Here is a 20,067-nt window from a genome sequence, read left to right as displayed (position 1 = left end):
CCCCCATGTAGGATCTTTTAACATGGACACCCCCTGGCTCTATGTGTTGTGTGCTCATAAGCTGAACCAGCTCCAGCGGGGCACGGTTGAGTTCAGCTCGGAGCTGACCACCCGGAAGCTCCTGAACACACAGAGCCTTGTGCTGGAGGGCCTTTACAAGGACAGGAAAGGAGAGAAGGAGGCCAGATTACACCTCTTCACCCCTACTGTCACCTATCTGAAGGTAGACGTCTCTCCCCTCAAGATGTGTTCCATAGCCTTGAGTATTGAGTCATTTTGTGATGTTAGCGAAGCAGGCCAAACATAGCTAAGGCTTTAGTCCCCAGCAATATGTACCCTTGCCAAATCTACACCCTCAATAAAAGTAGCAACGAGGTGATTATATGCAAAATACATCCCAGAGCAGTTAACAATACGATCAGGGAGCCTGTGATGAAAGTAAAGCTAACACACCTTCACATTAGGCCATCATCGATGATTCATAATGAAAGAACAGAGGTTATGAAAGGGTGTCTTTTTCCATACGCTGCCAGGCTGGGGCTCACGGTGTGTTGGGCAAGCGTGGGCTGAGGGCCTCCTGCTCCTTCAGCTCGGCGTGGACGGAGGCTGTTCAGGGCCAAATCAGCCTGAGCGACGCCAGCAGGCAGCTGAAGACCCTGGAGCTGAGCGTGACGTGCGGACGGCACAACCTCAGTCTCTCCACCAGCCTGAGCTCGATGGATAAGGTAGAGCCACACCGTCTGGAGGAGACACTGCCAATGGTGTATGAGTGGGGAACGAGTATTTAACACCCTGCCAGAGCAAAGGCACAGTTTATGATGATGCCTAGCGTGTCAGTCTGTTTAGAAATATATCTGTGCTTGTTATTCAGTATGGAACCTGGCTGCCATTTTTAAGTTGATAAATATATATAATAGTTTATCTTTCAATACATTAAACATAACCTCTAAGACATGAAGTATAATTGATGTATTCTGAATCTTCTTTGTCTGTCATAAATTGTGGTGTGTTTATGGGCTGTGATTTGCGTTAGCATTAGAAGTGTTTTACGCTCCTGTTCTCTCCCACTCCCTGTCTCCATACAGCAGCTAAAGAAGAGGCATGTGACCCTGAAGATAAAGCTGTCAGAGCTCAAGGGTCTAGACACAGAGCTGGAGATGGAGGGAGGCCTGGAGGAGCTGAGGAGGGACTCGTGGATGTACCAGAAGAGAGCCATGCTCCGCGTCAGGTAATGATGATGATGATGATGATGATGATGATGGTGACGATGACAATGACGACGATGATGATGATGATGATGACGATAACGACGGCGATGGTGATGATGATGATGATAATGATGATGATGATGATGATGATGATGATGATTTGGGAAGCTGTGGTGCAAGTGGCCCCGGGGAGCTGGGTACGAATCCGACCCACGGCCATGTCCCAGTACCACTCTTAATTTCTGTCTTTCACTTATTTCCCATAATTCTGCACTGTTTTATCAAAATAAAGGCAAAAAGCTCAAAAAATAAACTTAAAGCTGATGATGACGACTCATCCTGCTTTACAGGCAGCCATTCCAGTTTCTCCCTGAGAGCTTGCTTCTCCAGGAGACATTCACCGTAGATCTTGAAAAGGGCACATACGTCATGGAGTCCAAGGCCCTGCTCCATAATGACAAACAACTCACCCACACCCTCACCATGGGATACAAGTCTCAGAAGCCATTTGTGAGTTGAGATCAAAACAAATCTATCCAAAAAAAAACAATGCATTATTTGTCATTTTGTTTCTATTGTGAGACATCTAATTGGACAGACATTGCAAGATCATATTGTTTTGTTTTCTTTGGATGATTTTGTGTGTGTAGATCTGTTCAACCCTGGTCCATCCTTTCAGCTCTGATGCGCTCCCTCAGGACTCTGAGATGTGTTTCACTCTGGGTCATGGTCAGGTAATCAAAAAGCAACTATACTGAGATGTTCATGTTTCAATATTTTTATGTTTGATGTTTCTACATTAATGCCTGTCATTACATACTTAGAATATAATAAATCATGAAATCTTCATCTACATCAAATGCATATATTGTTGACACAGTTGCATCGAGAGTTGCAAGGGAAGTTTCGAGTTCAAAAGAGGGACATGCTGTTGGTCCAAGGGAAGGTTCAGTTCAGTGAACCACACTCTGCCCAGCAACGAGTCACACTCAGAGCCAACCTCACTCACCAACTCCAGGTAAGGACAGAGCCAACCTCACTCACCAACTCCAGGTAAGGACAGGGCCTCTTTGACAAACAGAACACTTTTGCTACTTATTTACTGATGGCAGTTAGTGTATTTCAATGTGAAGCTAAATAACTAGCTTCTCTCCTACAACAGAACTGGTCCAATCTGGCCTCTATGATGCATAAGCTCTTGACAGGAATGTGTGCGTTCACCTCGAAAGTTTTCATTTTATCAGGAAGAATTTTACACGCATGCTTGTTAGGCTCTATTTTGGAAACTGACATAAGCTTTTGCTGTTGATGTTGGCCTCGTGTTTACATTCCCTAGAAAAGTCTCCATTTTCTGAGACGTGCCTGGTAATGTTCGTAATGTTTTTTCTGGTTACTATGCCACTGTTCTAGGTACAGATGCCAGCCTCTCTCAGTGTGGAGGGAGCTGTGTCCTGGATCCAAATGAATAATAGCCGGTTTGATTACCTCGCCAAAGGAAAAGCAGTAGTCAATCACCAGGTGTGCCAGGTACTGCTCTGCTGGCCTCCGATTTGTGCATACATAAATTATTATTTCCCATATTCATCACAAAGTGTTCCAAAGTTCTTGTTCCTTTCCTCTTTTGTAGTGTTTGGTGCTTCTGAACGGGTCCTCAGAGGAGATCGGCCTCTCTGCAAACATACGTCATCCATTTGTTTGTAGAGTACCCAAGACATTGCAGGTCAGACAAAGCAAGGTCATGCTTCCTTATGAAAGAGCATTGCTCCTATGACTGGGCCAGGTCAGTTGTTGCTTTAGACCAACAACTGTTTCTGACTTCTAAAGTTTTCAGTGTGTGATGGCCTCTCACCAAGCTATAGTCTATCACAGTATTATTTGACAGATTCTGATTTAGACGGTTTATAAGGTGATTGTTGTTGTGTTATTGTGCAGGGATTGCTTCATGGACTTTTCTGTTTTTATCACATGTCTCTGTAGGCCTATGTCACAGCAGGCATATCCCCTGCAGGCAGCGTCAGTGGCTCTTTAGGTGTAAGGACTGATGGGAAAAGCCAGGCGTCTCTGGAGGTCCTTCTGGCCAACAGCGTTCAGGGGACTATGCGTTCCATGGGTGTCCATGTGGGCCTACAGCAAACCCTGCTGCCCACTGCCTCTAGCAGCCTTCACCTGCAGCTGGCTACCAATGTCTCCACTGACAGGTTTACTCTCTTACAAATAAACCTTCAAGTGTGTTTCTTATTTCATGCTCAAAGCGATAACTATCAGATGTATTTCATATACTGTGCCTTCCTCTCCTGGGGTTTCTGTATCAGTGCTTATTCCCCATCTCGCTTTGTCTGTTCCTCCTCCCTTATTCTCTACTGTCTTTGAACCCCTTGGCTCTGTCTGTCTGTCGTAGTGAGCCTCTGCAGGTCCAGTTGACTGGGGCCATGGCACACAGTCCTGGAGTTGGAGTGTCTGGCAAAGGTGATTCGAAGAGGTCTTTGCTTGGCCTCTCTGCTTTGCCCAAGAACCTGTGTTTGGAAGGCAAAATCATCTCTCATCCTGCAGGACTAATTGAAGGTGTGGTAGCATTTCTTTGCTAAAGCATATGACTGAAGACAACATCTAACAAGTTTGGCGTTTCTGTTCCAGGGGAGCTGAAGTTGTTGGTGAACAAGGGTTTGCACAGCCTTGAGTTCAAGCACCGGGAGAACGCCAAGGGGGACCAGGAAGAAGAAGAGGGCATGATGGGAAAGAGGAAGAATGGGACACGTGATTGGCTATGTGTGAGATCGGCGGACAAGCACGTCTGTGTGAACATGACCAGTCACTCCAGCCATCAGGAGGGAGGGAGCATCGACGGCCAGCTGTCTCACTCCTTCCCCTGGTTACGCTCCTCTGGTCTGTCTCATGATCTCCCTCTCTCAACCCATCTCGTCCTTACTGTCAGTAGTACATCTGTGACTGAGACAACACACAAATAATGCAATAATAGATGAAAACTGACTAATCAAAAATGACGTACTACTCATGTGGCCCTGTAGCGTGTAGCCCATGACAGTATAGCAAAGGCACACCCATAAGTGCAACATCCAAACTCCGATGTGTGCCTTTCCTGTATAGGCCAGCTGCTTTGAGAGTAGCTTTAAAAGCACAAAAATTATCAAAAGTGAACTGTGAGTGAAATATGACAGTGAGTGCTATATAGAGTGGTCTTAGGTGGTGAGCTCTATTTGTTTGGCCGTCAGCAGGAGTGCCTAAGGAAAGCAGTGCAGGCGTGAGCTGGGTCTGGGTAGGGGAGCAGACTCTGGTGGACGTGAGGCTCCACTCAGGGACTCACGGCCTGCTGGTCAGGATGAGGAAAGAGCTGATCAATTCTACAGACGTCACAGGACACTTTCAGGTATGAGACTGGCTCCCGACATTCACTGCTCCTCCACAGTCTTCCACTTATGCAATGCAATCTTACATCCATGACAGTACTGTTAGCAATGCAGAGGCGTGGATGATAGTATTTCATGATGTTTCACACATAAACCACTGGTATTAACGCTCTCAATATACTGTGCACAGCTTAAATCTACTCGTCTTCTCCTTTCGTCCTGCTTATTTAACATGCATTATACCGTATACTTTGCTATGTATGTTTAAAACATTGACATTGAAGCTTCTAACAATCTTCAATATAATCTTATTCTCTACCGTGGTGTCTGATGAAATGATCTGAACATGTGAGATTTGCTTGGACCATATGTTCTGACAGCACAGATCAAACAGAGAGTGCTAATGGCATTCAGAGGGATGAGTGAGCCCCAGTGTTATTACAGCGGGCCTTGCTGTCCCCTGGGGAGACTCACCCACTCCACAGCGCTTTGACGTGCTACCCCTGAGGAAATGCCTCTGTCTTCACACTCTTCTCCCACTTCAAAAACAAACTCAGACGAGGGCTGGGGTGGGGGCCTTGTTTTCACAGGTGAATTGCACAGGGGGAATTGCCTCAGACCACCTGCTGGGCCAGTGCTCTGGACAAGCTGTAGACCAGACTCTGGAGGTACTGGTCTTTCACTTGTGTGGTTGGGGGACAGTATTATCACCACCAGTATCATCTGTGTAGCAAGAATTGTGTAGATAAGATGAAAGTGCCAGTGATTGATGCCAGTTGTCGAAACTGACCAAAGCAGTGACGCTTTTCCTTTTTTTTCCCGTTTATGACTTAAAAAAATAAAAATCCTCATCCAGTGTAAATGAGGAATGAGGATGGTCTAGGCACAACAATGAAACAGACCATTTAGGATGTCAGTTCAAAAATATTTGTGCACCAGATAATCAGATGAGAGAGATGACCCCATAATGAATGATCTCATACTGTTCCTTAAGCAGCATTTCTGTTTCCAGTTTGATCATTGTGCAGTGTGTCATGTTTGTGTGTTTGTGTAAATGGGCTGCAGGTAGAGATTTGGACCAATCTGACTGGAATTCCTGTGCCTGTGGAGTCTGGACTAAATCAGCTCCTGGCAGTTAGTGTACGTGGCCACTGGATTCCCACTTGGTACACTGAATTATTCACTGATACATTTACGTCTGTGGTATGCTTTGAAACAGCTCTGTTGAATATATCTCAATTAAATTGATTTAGACAGCCAAGTTGGATGGATATGAATAATTTAAATGAACTTTATCAATGTACTTTTATCACTTATATTTCATTTTACTCAGTAAGAAGCTGGTGCTGAGTTTCGCCAACAACATTTCAGTCTTGCAACCATACCTACCAGCCAGATTTTACAGCAGATCCCAGGTATCTGTGTGTTTCTCTGTGAGTGGGTGTGTAGGCTGTTGTCAGTGAGTGTGTCTGTTTGTGTGTGTGTATCTGTGTAAGGTGATTTTAATGTCAACTCATCTCTTGTAATATTGTCAAATTGAGATATAACCCGTCTCCATTTTGTTCTTGTGCAGTTTAACCACACATGGTCTGTGGTGAGCGGGGCTGCCAAGCTCCTAACAGACAAAAGGATGTTTACCGCACAGGGAGATATCACTTATACAGCTGCAGGTTTCAGGCAGTCGCTAGAGCTCAATCACACTTTCCCACAGGTGAGAGACCATTACAACAGCACAGTGGCAAACAGCGGACATTATTCATTTAGCAGGGAATTGTGGGTAGATCCCACCACAGTGACACTTCATCATTGACCTGCCGTATTACTATTGTCCTTATGTGCAGTTAAAATAATGCATGTTCTTCTATCATTGCGTTTTAATTATAAGTGAGTGTTGAGCGAGTGTCAAGATATAAATGACTGTGGATCCACCATCTCAACTTAATTTCTCTTACCCTAAATGTATGCTTTTTACCAGCTGATGTTTGTGCCCCGGACGGCTACAGTAAGCACCCTGTATGAGAGGGGGAACTGTACCCACGTGCTCCAGCACCAAGCAGAGTGGACGAGTATGGACCTGACACCTTCTGGCTCAACCACTGTCAACCCAGGTACACAACACCGCAGTCACGTGCAGACAGGTCAGGATCATTTAACATGAAGCAGGCTTGACATAAGGGCAAGAACATATATATACATGTAGAACATATACTGTACCACTACTCCATACCATTTGCCGGTTGAGAGCGTGTTTGAAAATGTAAATACATTTGACTGTCAAACCTTCGGTGATATTCTGTGAGGGCTTTGTACTGTAGATGAAATGCTGAACAAAGAGCGGCCAGTTAAAAGCATGTATGTCCTCATAGCCCAGGGGTTCCCCGGTCCACATGGGTGGGGTCTTGGCGTGAAGCTTGACAGCGCCCCTCATAGGCGACTAGTAGATCTGCACCTTGGCTGGACTGCTCAGGGCAAACACAAGAGAGTGAGTGTCACTTCATGTACATGCTATTAGTTTGTTATGTATACGCTTGCCCTCAAATGTGTGTGTTTAAATGTGCAGCTGTTTGTCATACTGTGTGCTTGGCATATTTTGAACAGAGGATGTTTGTCGAGTGTCCAGTGAGTCTAAAGTGTGTCCGTGTGACTCAGATCCAGGCTGTGGGCTCCTGGGTGACAGAGGGAGCGCATTCACAGGGTGCAGTGGAGCTGAGGCAGCCCTTCACCTCTATACTCTCCCATCTCCGCCTGCACGCACACTCACAAAAGCCCATGAATGGGCCACACAGCACTTATCAGGTACACACACAAACCTGTCTCTGCTTTCTTTCTTCCATCCTTTCTGTCATTCTCTCTTATTCCTTCCATCCATCCTTTCTTTTTTTCCATTCCTTTTCACATCTGTTTTTTCTTCTCTCTAAGTGCACATAGAAATGTAATGTAATTTCTGCATTAGGCCATGTTCTCTTGGGACAAAGGAAGGCCTGTGAATGTTTCCATAACAACAAGCCAGCACTCCCAGGAGAGCTCCAGCCAAGGCCAGGCCTGTTTCTTCTTCTCACCCGGACAGGTAGAAAACCCCTACCAACAAATCTGTTACAACACGTGGGTGAACCAATTATCACCAGAGGCCTCTACTAAAAAATAAATGAAATCCAGTAGGCTACCATGACCATATAAGTTGTATGTATGTACGTATGAAAGACAGATAATTGTAGTAGTTGATATATTGTCTGCACCTGTATGTGCTACAGAAATTATATTTGCATATTATATATACCTACATATACAGTATAGATCAATATTTCATTGATTTAGGTGAAGATCCAATCACAGTTATATTCATGAAATTTCTAGCACCCCTGTATGTGTTGTGTAGCTTAACAGACAGTTTAAGTATGGTCTTCACTGGGTCTACAATAGAGTAGAGTAGTTTAGGTGGCAGTCAGGTCCTTGTCATTCTAAGGCCACTGCCTGTGTGAGCTCTATGGTGTTGTCTCAGTTGCAGGCAGAGCTCCCCCTAGTGAAGATGCAGGGCTGCATGTCAGCAGCGCAGGAGGGGCCGTCCTACACTCAAAACACAGATCTCCAGTGGAGTGACAAGAGGATCACACAGAGCATGAAATACCAGGTATTATGAGGTCTATGAAAGATGAAGTATCATCCCAGAATACCAGATACATACCAAGGATATATAGGATAATCAGATGCTGTGGTTGGGGCTTGAAATATATTGCTGATTGACTTTCAGCATGGTAGTCATTATGACTCTGTCAGTGATACTTTAGTCATTTAGTGTGGACCTTCACCTACAACAGGGGAACCTCAAATGATTCCTATTCTTTGAAATGTATTTCTATCTTTAATTAAACTATTCCCACTGTGCTGATTCATCAAGTCAAATTCCTGAGTAGCTTGTTCATTTGATGAACGAAGGGATTCAAATTTTTCTTTTTGTTTCCCTTTCTGGTCTGTGTGTTACGATCCAGATTGGTCCAAAGGCCATGCATACTCTGCAGGTGGAGGTGGGAGCTGAGAATGTCTCCCCGTCTCCCTGCCCTACTCACCACCTCTTGGCCCAAATCCATACCAACTGCCGAGACACCCTGGAGCACCACCTGCTGCTGGGGCTTTGTCCCCCACGCCCTGTGAGTCCCCAGGGGGGCCATAACGCTCTCCGTCCCGGGGGCCATAACGCTCTCAGTCACTCGTCACCAGATCAGATAGTCTGCCTACACACACAACCTAACACTACTCCTTGGCTCAAGCCAATGTGTACAGGGAGTGGCCTTGTAGATGATTTGGTAGAGGGATCTGGGGATCTGGGGGAGGGAGTGTAATGTCACTACTAAAACAAAGCAATAGATAAGTAATGATAGTTAAGCCAATGCAATGCTATGCCATTCTCAGGGAGAACTGAATAAGTGCTGTAAACAAATGCGAATAAAAAGGAACATCGCAAATCACTTGATGAATTCCGCAATTTAAAATGTATAATACAATCTAGTTCCTGTTGTCCTGTAGGCCCTGTCGTGGTCAGGGAGTCACAGACTGAACCGGGGGAAGGAGGTGTTTTACAGTCAGACGAGGCTGGCTGTGTCAGGACAGCTCCAGCTCAGCAGCTTCACTCTGGCCCTCACCAACACCTCCACCACCCAACGCACCAACTTCTCCATGCTCACTGAGGTACAGGGAGGAAGTGCTGCTCGTGAACATTGCACAAGCACAGCAGTTAGCATCAAGTCATACAAATGTGCCATCATCATCTACTGTATGTCCAACAACATGTTTCTAATTCAACAATTACTCGAGTCGCATGACTGACCAGTTTTAAAAACCCAATTTCAGTAAGCATTAAATGATCAAATAAGAGTATTATAATTTGTTATTATATAAGAACATTTGATACATTTGATTATATGGCTATGGTGATGAAAATAATGTTGAGCTGTTTAAACTGTGAAATTAACTGAATGCTGAGGCATTGACAGTTGATTGCATATTTTATTAAAAAAAACTCACCTGTGTGTCTAAGTAACGGTAAGCACTTAAAACATCACTGACATTCAACTATGTTGTGTTAACTTAGCTATTATGATTTACCTGTGAAAAACACAATGTCCTTATCTTATAATATAATTTATGTTTGTGTGTGTGTGTGTGTGTGTGTGTGTGTGTGTGTGTGTGTGTGTGTGTGTGTGTGTGTGTGTGTGTGTGTGTGTGTGTGTGTGTGTTGCAGTGGCAGATGGGAAACTGGAGTCTGGAGGTGGGGGGCAGTGCTGTGTCGTCGGGAAGAGGTCCGGGGATGCGGCTACAGGCCAAACTGGACGGCGCTGAACGTGTCTGGGTTCAGGGGGCGATGGAGAAGCGCTGTCTGAGAGCTGGAGTCGGCTATGAGGACGGTATGGCTGGGGTCCACCACTACTTTTTTGCAGAAAGTGCAGGTCACGACGCTTCCTCTACACTTATGTGTGGACATCGTGATTTAGCATCTATCCAAAGCAAGTTTACAGTAGGATACAGCTAGAGGAGGTTATACCAGTCTTTGTCTTCTTGTTGGAATGAACCAAGGATTTCTGTTTTGTCAACTCCATGCTCTCTCCCAACAGACCATGTGTGTTTTCTTGTTGTTTCTGTGAATCAGTGTCATGTAAGATGTTCACATGTCTGTCTCTGGATGAAGGGCCGCACTCTCTCGATGATGTCACGATGGGACTGTGTCTGGAGGGGCGGTACCACGCTACACTGGAGGCACTGAGATTTCTGGGCGGAGTCAAGAGGGAAACACTGGCTCTGGTCTCTTTCAGCGCAGCCAATCAGAGCCTCGCTTTCAGTGCTAAGGGATGTGCAGAGTGCCTGGCAGATCTTGAGGTAAGGATTCTGGAAATGTTAATCTGAGCCTCATAGCAAAGTCCCTAAAGTTGCCAAGCATCCTGGTGGATTTGTTTTTTCACTGTTAAAGTGTTATCCCCACAGACACGATCTCTCCACGTTGGGTCTCGCATAAGGAACAAGCTGCTGGACAGAGTGCAGAGGATGCAGCATCACCTGATGGATTTCAGAAGAAAAGTATAGCCCTCATACAAGATCTTTACATTCATATCTTGTCTATTTTTTCACTGTAATTTGGATGTGCAGTAAAGTACCGGGGCTGTTCAGAACACAGCATGAATGTACTTGGCTGGTGAATATACAGTACATACTGTACAGCCATATGAAAAACTTGAAAATAATTCTTATACTGTATGTTCATTTCATAGTATATATGATAACAGTGTGGTCCCTTTCATATACAGTGACAAAGATAAAATATATATTTTATTCATGACCAACCTTTCATGTTTAAAGGCATTATGCTATTTTAGTATGAAATATACAGTACATGTAAGCTCTATACGACTGATTTATCATTTAAGTACTGTACATGATTCCTGTATGTTTTTACAAACCTTTTTTCATGTGGGTAACCCAGAGATACACACAGCTAGTTTATTTGGAACACTGAGCTAACTGGGCTGCCGTTTGTGGTGCTGTTAAATCGTATTGCCTTTTACTTGCACATTTTTATATTATTTTGACCACCTATTTTCAATCAGTGAGGCTAAACTAAAAAAAAATTGTTTTTAATTTAGTACAATTTAACACAAACTACATCCTCCAGAATTATCATAGATTTGATTTGCCGACCCACCTAAACTGTTTCAACATAAACTGAACACTACAACAATCATGAAAAGAGATTTATTTTGCATGTCAATCCCTAAGTTACACTAGCAAAGTGATTGTCGTGTTCCTCTTCAGTCAGTGGACAGCCCGTTCCTGCAGGAGTTGAGTTTAGGTCCACTGCATCTGATCCAGAGGGCAGAGGTCATGCTGCATCAGAAGGCGGGGTTGACCTGGGCTGCCTGGAGGTCGGGTTCACTGCGCCGCGGCCTCACGGAGACCCTGCCCCACACCCTGCTGCTGCTGCATCACACCGCACAGCTGGTTCAACAGGAGCTTCACAGTCAGTACACACACACAAACACACACAGGCATACACACACACACACACACACACACACACACACACACACACACATACACAAACACACACAGGCATACACACACACACACACACACACACACACACACACAAACACACACAGGCACACATACACACACACACACACACACACACACACACACACACACACACACACACACACACACACACACACACACACACACACACACACACACACACACACACACACACTCACTCATACAAACAGGTGCTCATAAACTGCACCACAGATTCATAAACACTCAGTTTCAGTGCGTACTGTTACTTAGACACACAGGTGACTTAGAGGTGTGTTATAAAATATGCAATCAACTTTAAATGCCTCGGCATTCAGTTGATTTTACAGTTTAAACAGTTCAACATTATTCTCAACTCATTACCAAAGTCATACGTAATATAATCAAATTTTCTTATAACCAATTATACTATGCTTATTGACGGATATCTGGCTGATAGTATGCACATACAAGGATTTACTCCACCCTCCGCCCTGATCCCTCCTGCTATGTTCACAGAGCCCCTGGCCACTCTGGCGGGGGCTTACCATGACGTGACGGGCCAGCGTCTGGAGGCGCTCTGGCGAGAGGCCGTGGCTCTGTGGGGGCGGAGGCTGGTGGAGCTCTTGCCCACTGTGCTGGAGGACCCCCAGCTGCGAGGGCCAGCTCAGGCCGCACTGCACTCACTCACTATCGCCTTGGACTTGGTGAGGAACACCACCGGGAGATCACTGTAGCAACGCCAGCGGGGAAAGTTGACATATGTGTCTGATCCAGCTTGGCAAACTTAAAGGGAGTGGGTTTCTGCAGCGCTGGAGACCCCCTCCATTTTTAGGCCAACACCCTGCTCTGGGAAAATGGTTGTTTGGTTTCATGATTTTTTTGTTCCAAAAGATATTGTTCAAACATTGAGAAAATTGATGTTGACATTACCGTTAAAATCAAATTATACTGTAGCATAGGTTGTTTGGCAGACGTTCAACTCGGAATCATCGCGTAATGCATTAGGTAAAATGAATTCTCCATGAAACTTGAAGACCATGTAGTCACTGGTCGGTAAATGGCTTACAGTATTCACTGCAAAATATACTAAAACTCAGATTAAGAGCTTTGAAAGCAAGTTTACTTCAGAGTGTCTCTTATTTAAAAAAGAAAAGGGCTGCATCTGAGTCATCGAAACCCTGTTAACCTCTTTCATGAACCGCAGGCGTGTCACCAAACTGTACACTGGGCAGAGGCCAGGTTGGCAGCGGCACTGATCGGGGCCAAAAGACAGCTAGCGTCAGTGTACCAGCTCTCTCACAGGTATGACACATGTAACATCAGACCGCACGATTGAGTTACCTCAAGCCCCATTCACACCTTCCATTGCAGCATACCAGCATATCAATGTCTGGAGAACCTAATCCATGCATTCACCTCTTGCATGTGTATGCGATATGGAAGGGGATATCAGTGTCCGGATAACAAACATCTGACCTCACTTGAGCATTTATACTAAGGATACTGTATGTATACCTGTGGTCTTTACTCCGTCTCCTGTTCTTATTGCTCTCATACCTACCTCAGATCCTGTTATGAAGAGAGCCAGACTTCCCTTGGTTGTGGTCTGGCTCATCCACTCACACATTCCGATCACAGTGCCCCACCTGGCATGTGCATGCATTTTTCCTTATCCGCACGATGCAATGTTTAAACCTGGCCTCTGTTCAGACTACCTCCCTCTCTCTGAGGGAAGTCATGGAGCGCAGGACTACTGTTCTCCTGAATCCTTAACTGGATGCTGTAACTCATGTTAGTGTAAAGGCATGAGACTGATGAACAGAGCATGGCTTAGTTTAGTACCCACCAGGCCAACACTGGACAAGAATAGATCACGCCTTTATGCTCTTTACCATAACATAAGCACTCACTTCCCATTCGTGGGGTCTACCCAATAATATGTAATAATGAGTGCACCGTGCTGTGTCGTTGTTCCTGCAGCGACTATGAGGTGAGGCTGCGTCTGCTGCTGCCGAGGGGCTCCTGGCGCCGGCTGAGCCAGGCTGGGGTGACGGAGGTCCTGCTGGAGGAGCTGATTGTGCGGCCCCTGATGGCGCTGAGCTCCCTGAGCCCCTCTGCGGAGCTCTACCACCTGAAAAGGAGACTCATGGACAGCCCCTTCAACCGTGAGTGTCAGCACTGGCACACCAGCAGCGCAGTTGTAAAGATGGCTGTGCACTGAGAAAACAGTTAAACCAATTTTTGTAATTATTATTATACCAACACCTTTTCACATAGCATTGTGTGAACAATCATCATCAGCACCTATTCCTCCTGGATCCGAGCCCACATTCTGCTCTAACAGTTAGGAGACTCAGACCTCCAGTACTGATAATAGTTTGCTAATTTAAGCTTTGCTCCCCTCTGTCAGACCAAGCTGTTTTGGTAGCAGATGAGTTTGTGGTGTCGTTTGATGGGCATCTCTATGAAGTGCCTGCTTCCTGTGGCCTTATGCTGGCCTCTGATGCCAGTGGGGACTCCTTCAGAGTGCTGCTGAGTCCTGGAGGAAAGTCACAGCGTGCCCTGCTGGTGAAGATGAAAAACACCAGTGTGACTATTCATTCCAATGGAGAGGTACACATCCATACCCCTTTCACAATTGATGGTAGTAAAAACAGGAGATTTGATAAAATGGCGCGCTATGAGATTAGATAGATGACAATAGCATGACAATTCATAGATAGATATAGATAAAATATCTAAAAATCTAGCAGATAATGACAAAATGGTATTTTTAATCAGACAAAGGTTAACAATGCAACTGTGGGTCTTTTACAGGTGCAGGTGGACTGTCGTGTAACTCACCCACCTTACAAGTACACTGGTGTCATTATCCAGAGAGACATTAATCTTACCAAGGTGTCCAATGAGAGAGGATTGCAGGTGTCATGTGACCCATTACAGAATTTGTGCACTGTGACCCTGGATGGCTGGTTGCACGGTAAGATGGCTGGCTTTACCCCTATCTCTTTGGTTGACTGGCTGAATCCGGTTACACAGTAAGCCTGAGAAATGACTTGGTCTCGACTTAGAAAGGGAGTCAGGTACAATCTGATGTACCCTGCTGGGTTCATGGCTCAAAACAAACTGGCTCCTGGTTACAAAATTGCTTGCATTACAAGAACAGAATTTCTTACCAAATTTTGTATTTTTTGTTATCAATCAGTCATTTTTCTATAACCAAACTTTTCTTTTGGTAAATATTTTAAAATGTTCATATAAATGAACCTCAACACAGTATTTCTGGTGTTTTTCTCAGTAGTGAGGGGATACTATCTTGATCTATATCTGTTCCTAAAAGTTAAACCCAAGAGAATGGCCATGAAGACATGGAAATGGCGCATGAATATCTTTTTCAGTGAGTGTACCTGTGTACCTCTGACTCCCCCCCCAGGTGTGTCCACTGGCCTGTTGGGAACTAATGACAATGAGGCTGCTAATGACTTCACCCGTCCAGATGGCTCCCAGGCTGCAGACTTGGCCGAGTTCTTCCAAAGCTGGCAGGTACAGAGGAACACAGGTTTTATTTCATCCCTCTTTTACTGCCTCGGCTACGTACCAATTTCCAGGAATACACCCGCAGAGAAAATGGTGCCATCCTTAGCTCTGCATGATTCTGTGTAGGAATCTTCAAACCATTGCTTGAGTTGGAACCTTTTCTTTTCAAAAGGGAGAACTACCCTTAAACTGATGACCAGAGGATTAAAGAGTTTCTCATAAGAATCCTATGTAAACATTTGAATGACCAGAGTGCGTAAATTGTCCTATGTAAATAAACTACAACTCAGTGTATAATGCGCCTGTTCTAACCCACCTCCTCTGAGGGATGTGGAGCCAGTCAGAGAGATCCTCAGTGTTTCCTGTACATCTCCAACAACATCTCAGTGGCTTTTCAGCTGGAGCCGCAATGTCCCAACGAGGCACCCGAGAAGGTGCGTCTCTGCCGGAACATGACCTCTGACGTCTCGGGCTGCTCAGCCCTCTTCTCCAGCCCAGACTCTTCGCTCAGCTCCTGTTTCCTAGTTGTAAGTTCTGTTCCTGTCGTACATCTGCAGCCACCATACACCATTCTCACTGTCCTCAGAGAAATACCAAGAAATTGTTTCCAGTGAATGAATACATTTTCAACTTGAATCAGTAAAATGAACTTGTCTTGCTGTCGTAGGTGGATCCAGTGCAGTTCCTCACAGTTTGTGAGAGAAGTGTGTGTCAGTCTCTGGAGCCCTCCCGCAGTACCCCATGCAAACTGGCCACAGCCTACGTCCTCCTGTGTCGGAGAAACTATGTTCCCCTGGAGCCCCCAGCACAATGTGTATAGAGTGGCGCGCTCCTTTAGAACTGGTCCAATAAAACTGTAATGCATTTATAGTTGTTTATGGTCTTGTTTCTGACCTTCATTCCTTAAGACCATGTGTGACACATTTTACCGTGTAAGTTTGAACCCGCAGCGGGAGAAGAAGGCACATGTAATCCAACCTCCTCACAATTCTACACTGTCTAATGTAAATTGTATTGTATTTTACTGATCAAACGACAGTGTCCATTACTAATAGCAGTGACCACCTGGTGAAACTGCCCTCTAAATATAGGTTTGAAGTCTGTGATGGGGTGTCTGTTTATTTTTTACTTTTCGGTTAGCATAACTGGAGTTTGTTTTGCTTCTGTCTTGATATAAATGCAGCACTGCAGCAATAATCACCATTGAATAATGACCTGTGATTTCTATTGCATATATTTTGTTAGAGAATACACAGCGATTTGTACCAACAATATCCCCCTCTTGTGTAAAGGCTATTTTGTCTAGGCAGATCTGGATTGTGGGCAGTGAGGGAGGACATTTTGCAACATCTTCGTAAAACGTGTGATTTCTAATGCAAGAACAGCTTCCAGTCCTCTCCACACAACCAATGTGTTTTTTATCTCAGTGAAACACAAAAACAATTATGCAAGTTTCTTTTGATCTGTATTGTCCCATAAAGACTGTTAAGCATTCTAATTGTAGTAGACAGACACACACTGACCACATTTGTAGTTAAAACAAATGTCACAACAGATTTGTTGTTTGTTTCTTCCCTTTTTATCTCCTGCATTTTTCTTATAGAACTTGAAAGGTTGGGACAGACATGCCAAATTACACAAGTTATGCAAGCTTCTCTCCCTCTCTCTTTGCAATCACTGCACAGTCCTTTTGGGAACTTTAAACAATATGGTACTATATGGGAAGCATCAACAAAGCTGTATCAAATCAGCTGAAGTGTATTTTTGCATGTCAGGACACGGCATATTATTTTTTTCCACTTTCAACACCTAAAAATGCAGAGCCTGACAAATCCATCAGTACAGCCATATGAGACTTTGGAACAGGCTGTACCCAAACACACCCACCAATCTATCCCCATTCTGTCAGGCTTACGCCTGCTCCTCTGCGCCCCTTCTATGACTGCAAATGGAGGGGAGGTGAGGGAGGGCGCAACTTTTTTAAGCTGAACAAGGAGTTGCCAGCGAAACGTAATCCTCCCACTCTTACTCTAGTGAGTGTACCACCTACTTCCTCTGATTAGTGTGTGTGTGTGTGTGTGTGTGCACAGCCTGCACCTCCTTCTTTATCACCCACTTCCCAGATCAGACTAACACATGACAGCCTAAGCCTTTAGAACTGCAAGAACAAATGGGCACTTGAACACGAGATCGTTTTTGCACACAACGTGGATAGGAAGCCAAGTAAGTTATGTATCAAAATATTTATTGTACAAAAATAACACTGCAGTGTGTCTTGTTAAGTGGTCATCTTGATCTGAGAGCCAGCAGCAGAGAATCGTGTCAGTGTTAATCAGACCCGTAGATGAACAAATCAGTCCAGTCCATCTGCAGTCCATTAAACCAAACCAAACCAAAGAAACCAAGGCTTGGACTTTAGTGTCATTTGGTGGCTGTGTAGTTAAATAGTCAGCAAATGCTTTCTGAATGCACAAAGAAGGCTGACCTCCATATTAAGTCACTAAGCAAGATAAATAGAAGCACAATACCCATGGGCAACACTGATAGAGGCCATATATGATCAGATAAGATCAATTAACTCGAAATGTGAGGCTGCAAACAGTATACGTGAATGTGCTTCTCATGTTATAATCATACAATACATAAATGTCAAATACATTTAGGATCACTAACATCTAGACCAGATTATAGATTATGTGTGCAAAATATGAACAATGCATCAATGGCACTCAATTACACAATTTAGTGTATATAAATGTGTAAGCGATGGTCGTTAAGTTGTTTTGGAGCAAAGGTTGCTCATTTTCCAGCAGTGGCAGATGGCATTGAAGAGGCGGCAGTGGCAGGTGGCACAGGGGTCGCAGCAGGGCTTGTGGGGTGTGCAGGCTTCCATCAGCCCCGGGCAGCGCCGCACCACAACAGGGGCATCACGAGGGGCAGCACGGACTGGAAGAGCTTGGGCAGGTTTTGCAGTCACAGGCCTGGGTCTGGGTCTCTATAGTCCAACACACATCCCAGCTGCCGGTTACTTGGAAGCATTACATGTTGTTGTTATGGCTGTTCACAATTAATGCATGTATAGAGAACATACAGCCAAATGCCTTACATTCAAATGTAAAGAGTGAATGGTTTACAACATACAAAAAAATTGTATTTAGTGAAAATGTTGCCATTTACAAGTATGCATGTCTGGTATCAAATGAAGCAGTGTTTGGCAGGGGGTTGGAGCCTACTTATCTATCTTTTAATTACACCCTTCTAAATGTAACATTATAAATAGACTTCCTTAGCTGTGTACCATCACTTGTAGTCTTTGCTGAAGTTCAAATCGGGTTCTGGCAAAAAGCCTTCTTGGTTTCTCTGGGGTCCAAATACCTGTTGGTTGAAATTTGCAATATAAACAGGTGGTTAAACAGGTGACTTAAACAAGAAGTCTGTGGTATTTCATGCTGAAATTCCTTGGGTGAACATGCATATTGGGTGTAGCACACTTCAAAGAGAGTCTGAATGAATATATGAATATGAAAGATTTCCTTAACACAGCATACAGAGAAGGAGAGTCTTTAAAAAAAACCTAGTGACATTGCCTCGAAAGTGCTTTGAGACAGACGGTCAAGCATTTACTTTTACTTGACGCTCATACAACTGAATAGATCACGTACAACCTTAAGCCATTTTTGGTTAACTTTGAACAGGAGCTCGTCCTGACTAACTACACAAGCCGGAAAGCTGATTTGCTGATAAATGAAGCGTTCCCAATCTCAACACTCATGACTAAATTTCGAACGAATTTAAGGGCTTCATTAAATCTTATGTCACTAGCTGCTCTTTAAGAATGAGCTCTAAAACACAGGTGGTTGTTATTTCTTATAATGATTATGTCATTCTCCAATGAAACGTAAACCTACCAGAAACGTACTTTTTTGGCAAAGAATATTCATAATTTCTGCGGCTTTACATTAGCATGGATGTATTATACTCACCTGACTGAACTGATCCACCATCGTGCATGGGATCATTTTCATGCTTTCTGCGTTTGCCTTCGTTTCCTTCCACGACAGACTCAATTGTTGCCAGCAGACATATGCAGATAATAAACTTGTCCAATTTACCCATGCTAAATGTTGGTAATAATTTCCTTTTTGTCGAAGGGGTGTAGTGTAATATATGCCTACAGAATGACAGGAGGACGGGATCTTAAAGACTCCTGCAATGACAGTCTCGTTCCGCCCGCCCACTTTTAAAGTGTACAAGTGATTGTAGTTATTTTGTATGGTGCGGACTAGCATTTTCTCAAATTCTGGTTGGTTAAAAATTCCCTATAAAAAAAAAAATGAATAGGGTTTTAGAAAAAAAGTAACGCCCCTGGTAGTTAAATAACTGGTTGGGAGACCCCGCATTCGATTTAGTAAAAAAGTCCATGTCGTCTCCGACTTTAGACTCATATCTCTGAAATATGTTGGTTGCTATCCCTCTGCTAAAAGTGAAAAATGATGGACTACAGTCACTTAACCAATGCTTTACTAAGTTGACAGCGTGAGCAGAGCTACATTTAAACATTTTTAAGATTAAGGATTACTTGTTCTCATTACAACCAGTAGCCTACAAACAAACTGATTAGACCTAAGGATTTGATAGACGTTATCTATTGTATAAATTAAATATAGATATTTTAGGCACTCACTGCTGTTAAAAGTAGTGTGTAGTTTTTAGTGGCATTTATTGGTAGAAATGGAATATTCATTATTATATTTTAATTAGTGCATTAATTACCTGCCACTATAAATTGTAATCGCTAGCTTAGATGACCCCTTGGTATGTACATAGGGAGCGGGTCCTCTTCCACCGAGTACGGCATGTTTTACTGTAGGCCAAAATGAACAATTCAAAACACT

At 44.1% G+C, this 20,067-nt stretch overlaps 1 protein-coding gene across 1 annotated transcript; it reads right to left on the bottom strand.

Annotated features, from left to right (window-relative positions):
* Positions 1-17,945: 17,945 nt before the first annotated feature.
* asip2b (agouti signaling protein, nonagouti homolog (mouse) 2b) lies at positions 17,946-19,288 on the bottom strand (the record flags this gene model as incomplete). The annotated part of the gene is made up of 3 exons (XM_080838182.1): positions 17,946-18,161; positions 18,471-18,547; positions 19,156-19,288. 3 exons carry the CDS (start codon positions 19,286-19,288, stop codon positions 17,946-17,948), a joined length of 426 nt encoding a protein of 141 aa, XP_080694308.1.
* Positions 19,289-20,067: the final 779 nt, after the last annotated feature.

This window comes from Sprattus sprattus, assembly GCF_963457725.1.
Source record: "Sprattus sprattus genome assembly, chromosome: 4".
Classification (NCBI taxonomy): Eukaryota; Metazoa; Chordata; class Actinopteri; order Clupeiformes; family Clupeidae; genus Sprattus; species Sprattus sprattus.
The sequence above is the reverse complement of the archived record's forward strand: the minus strand, read 5'-3'. Positions and strand labels throughout refer to the sequence as shown.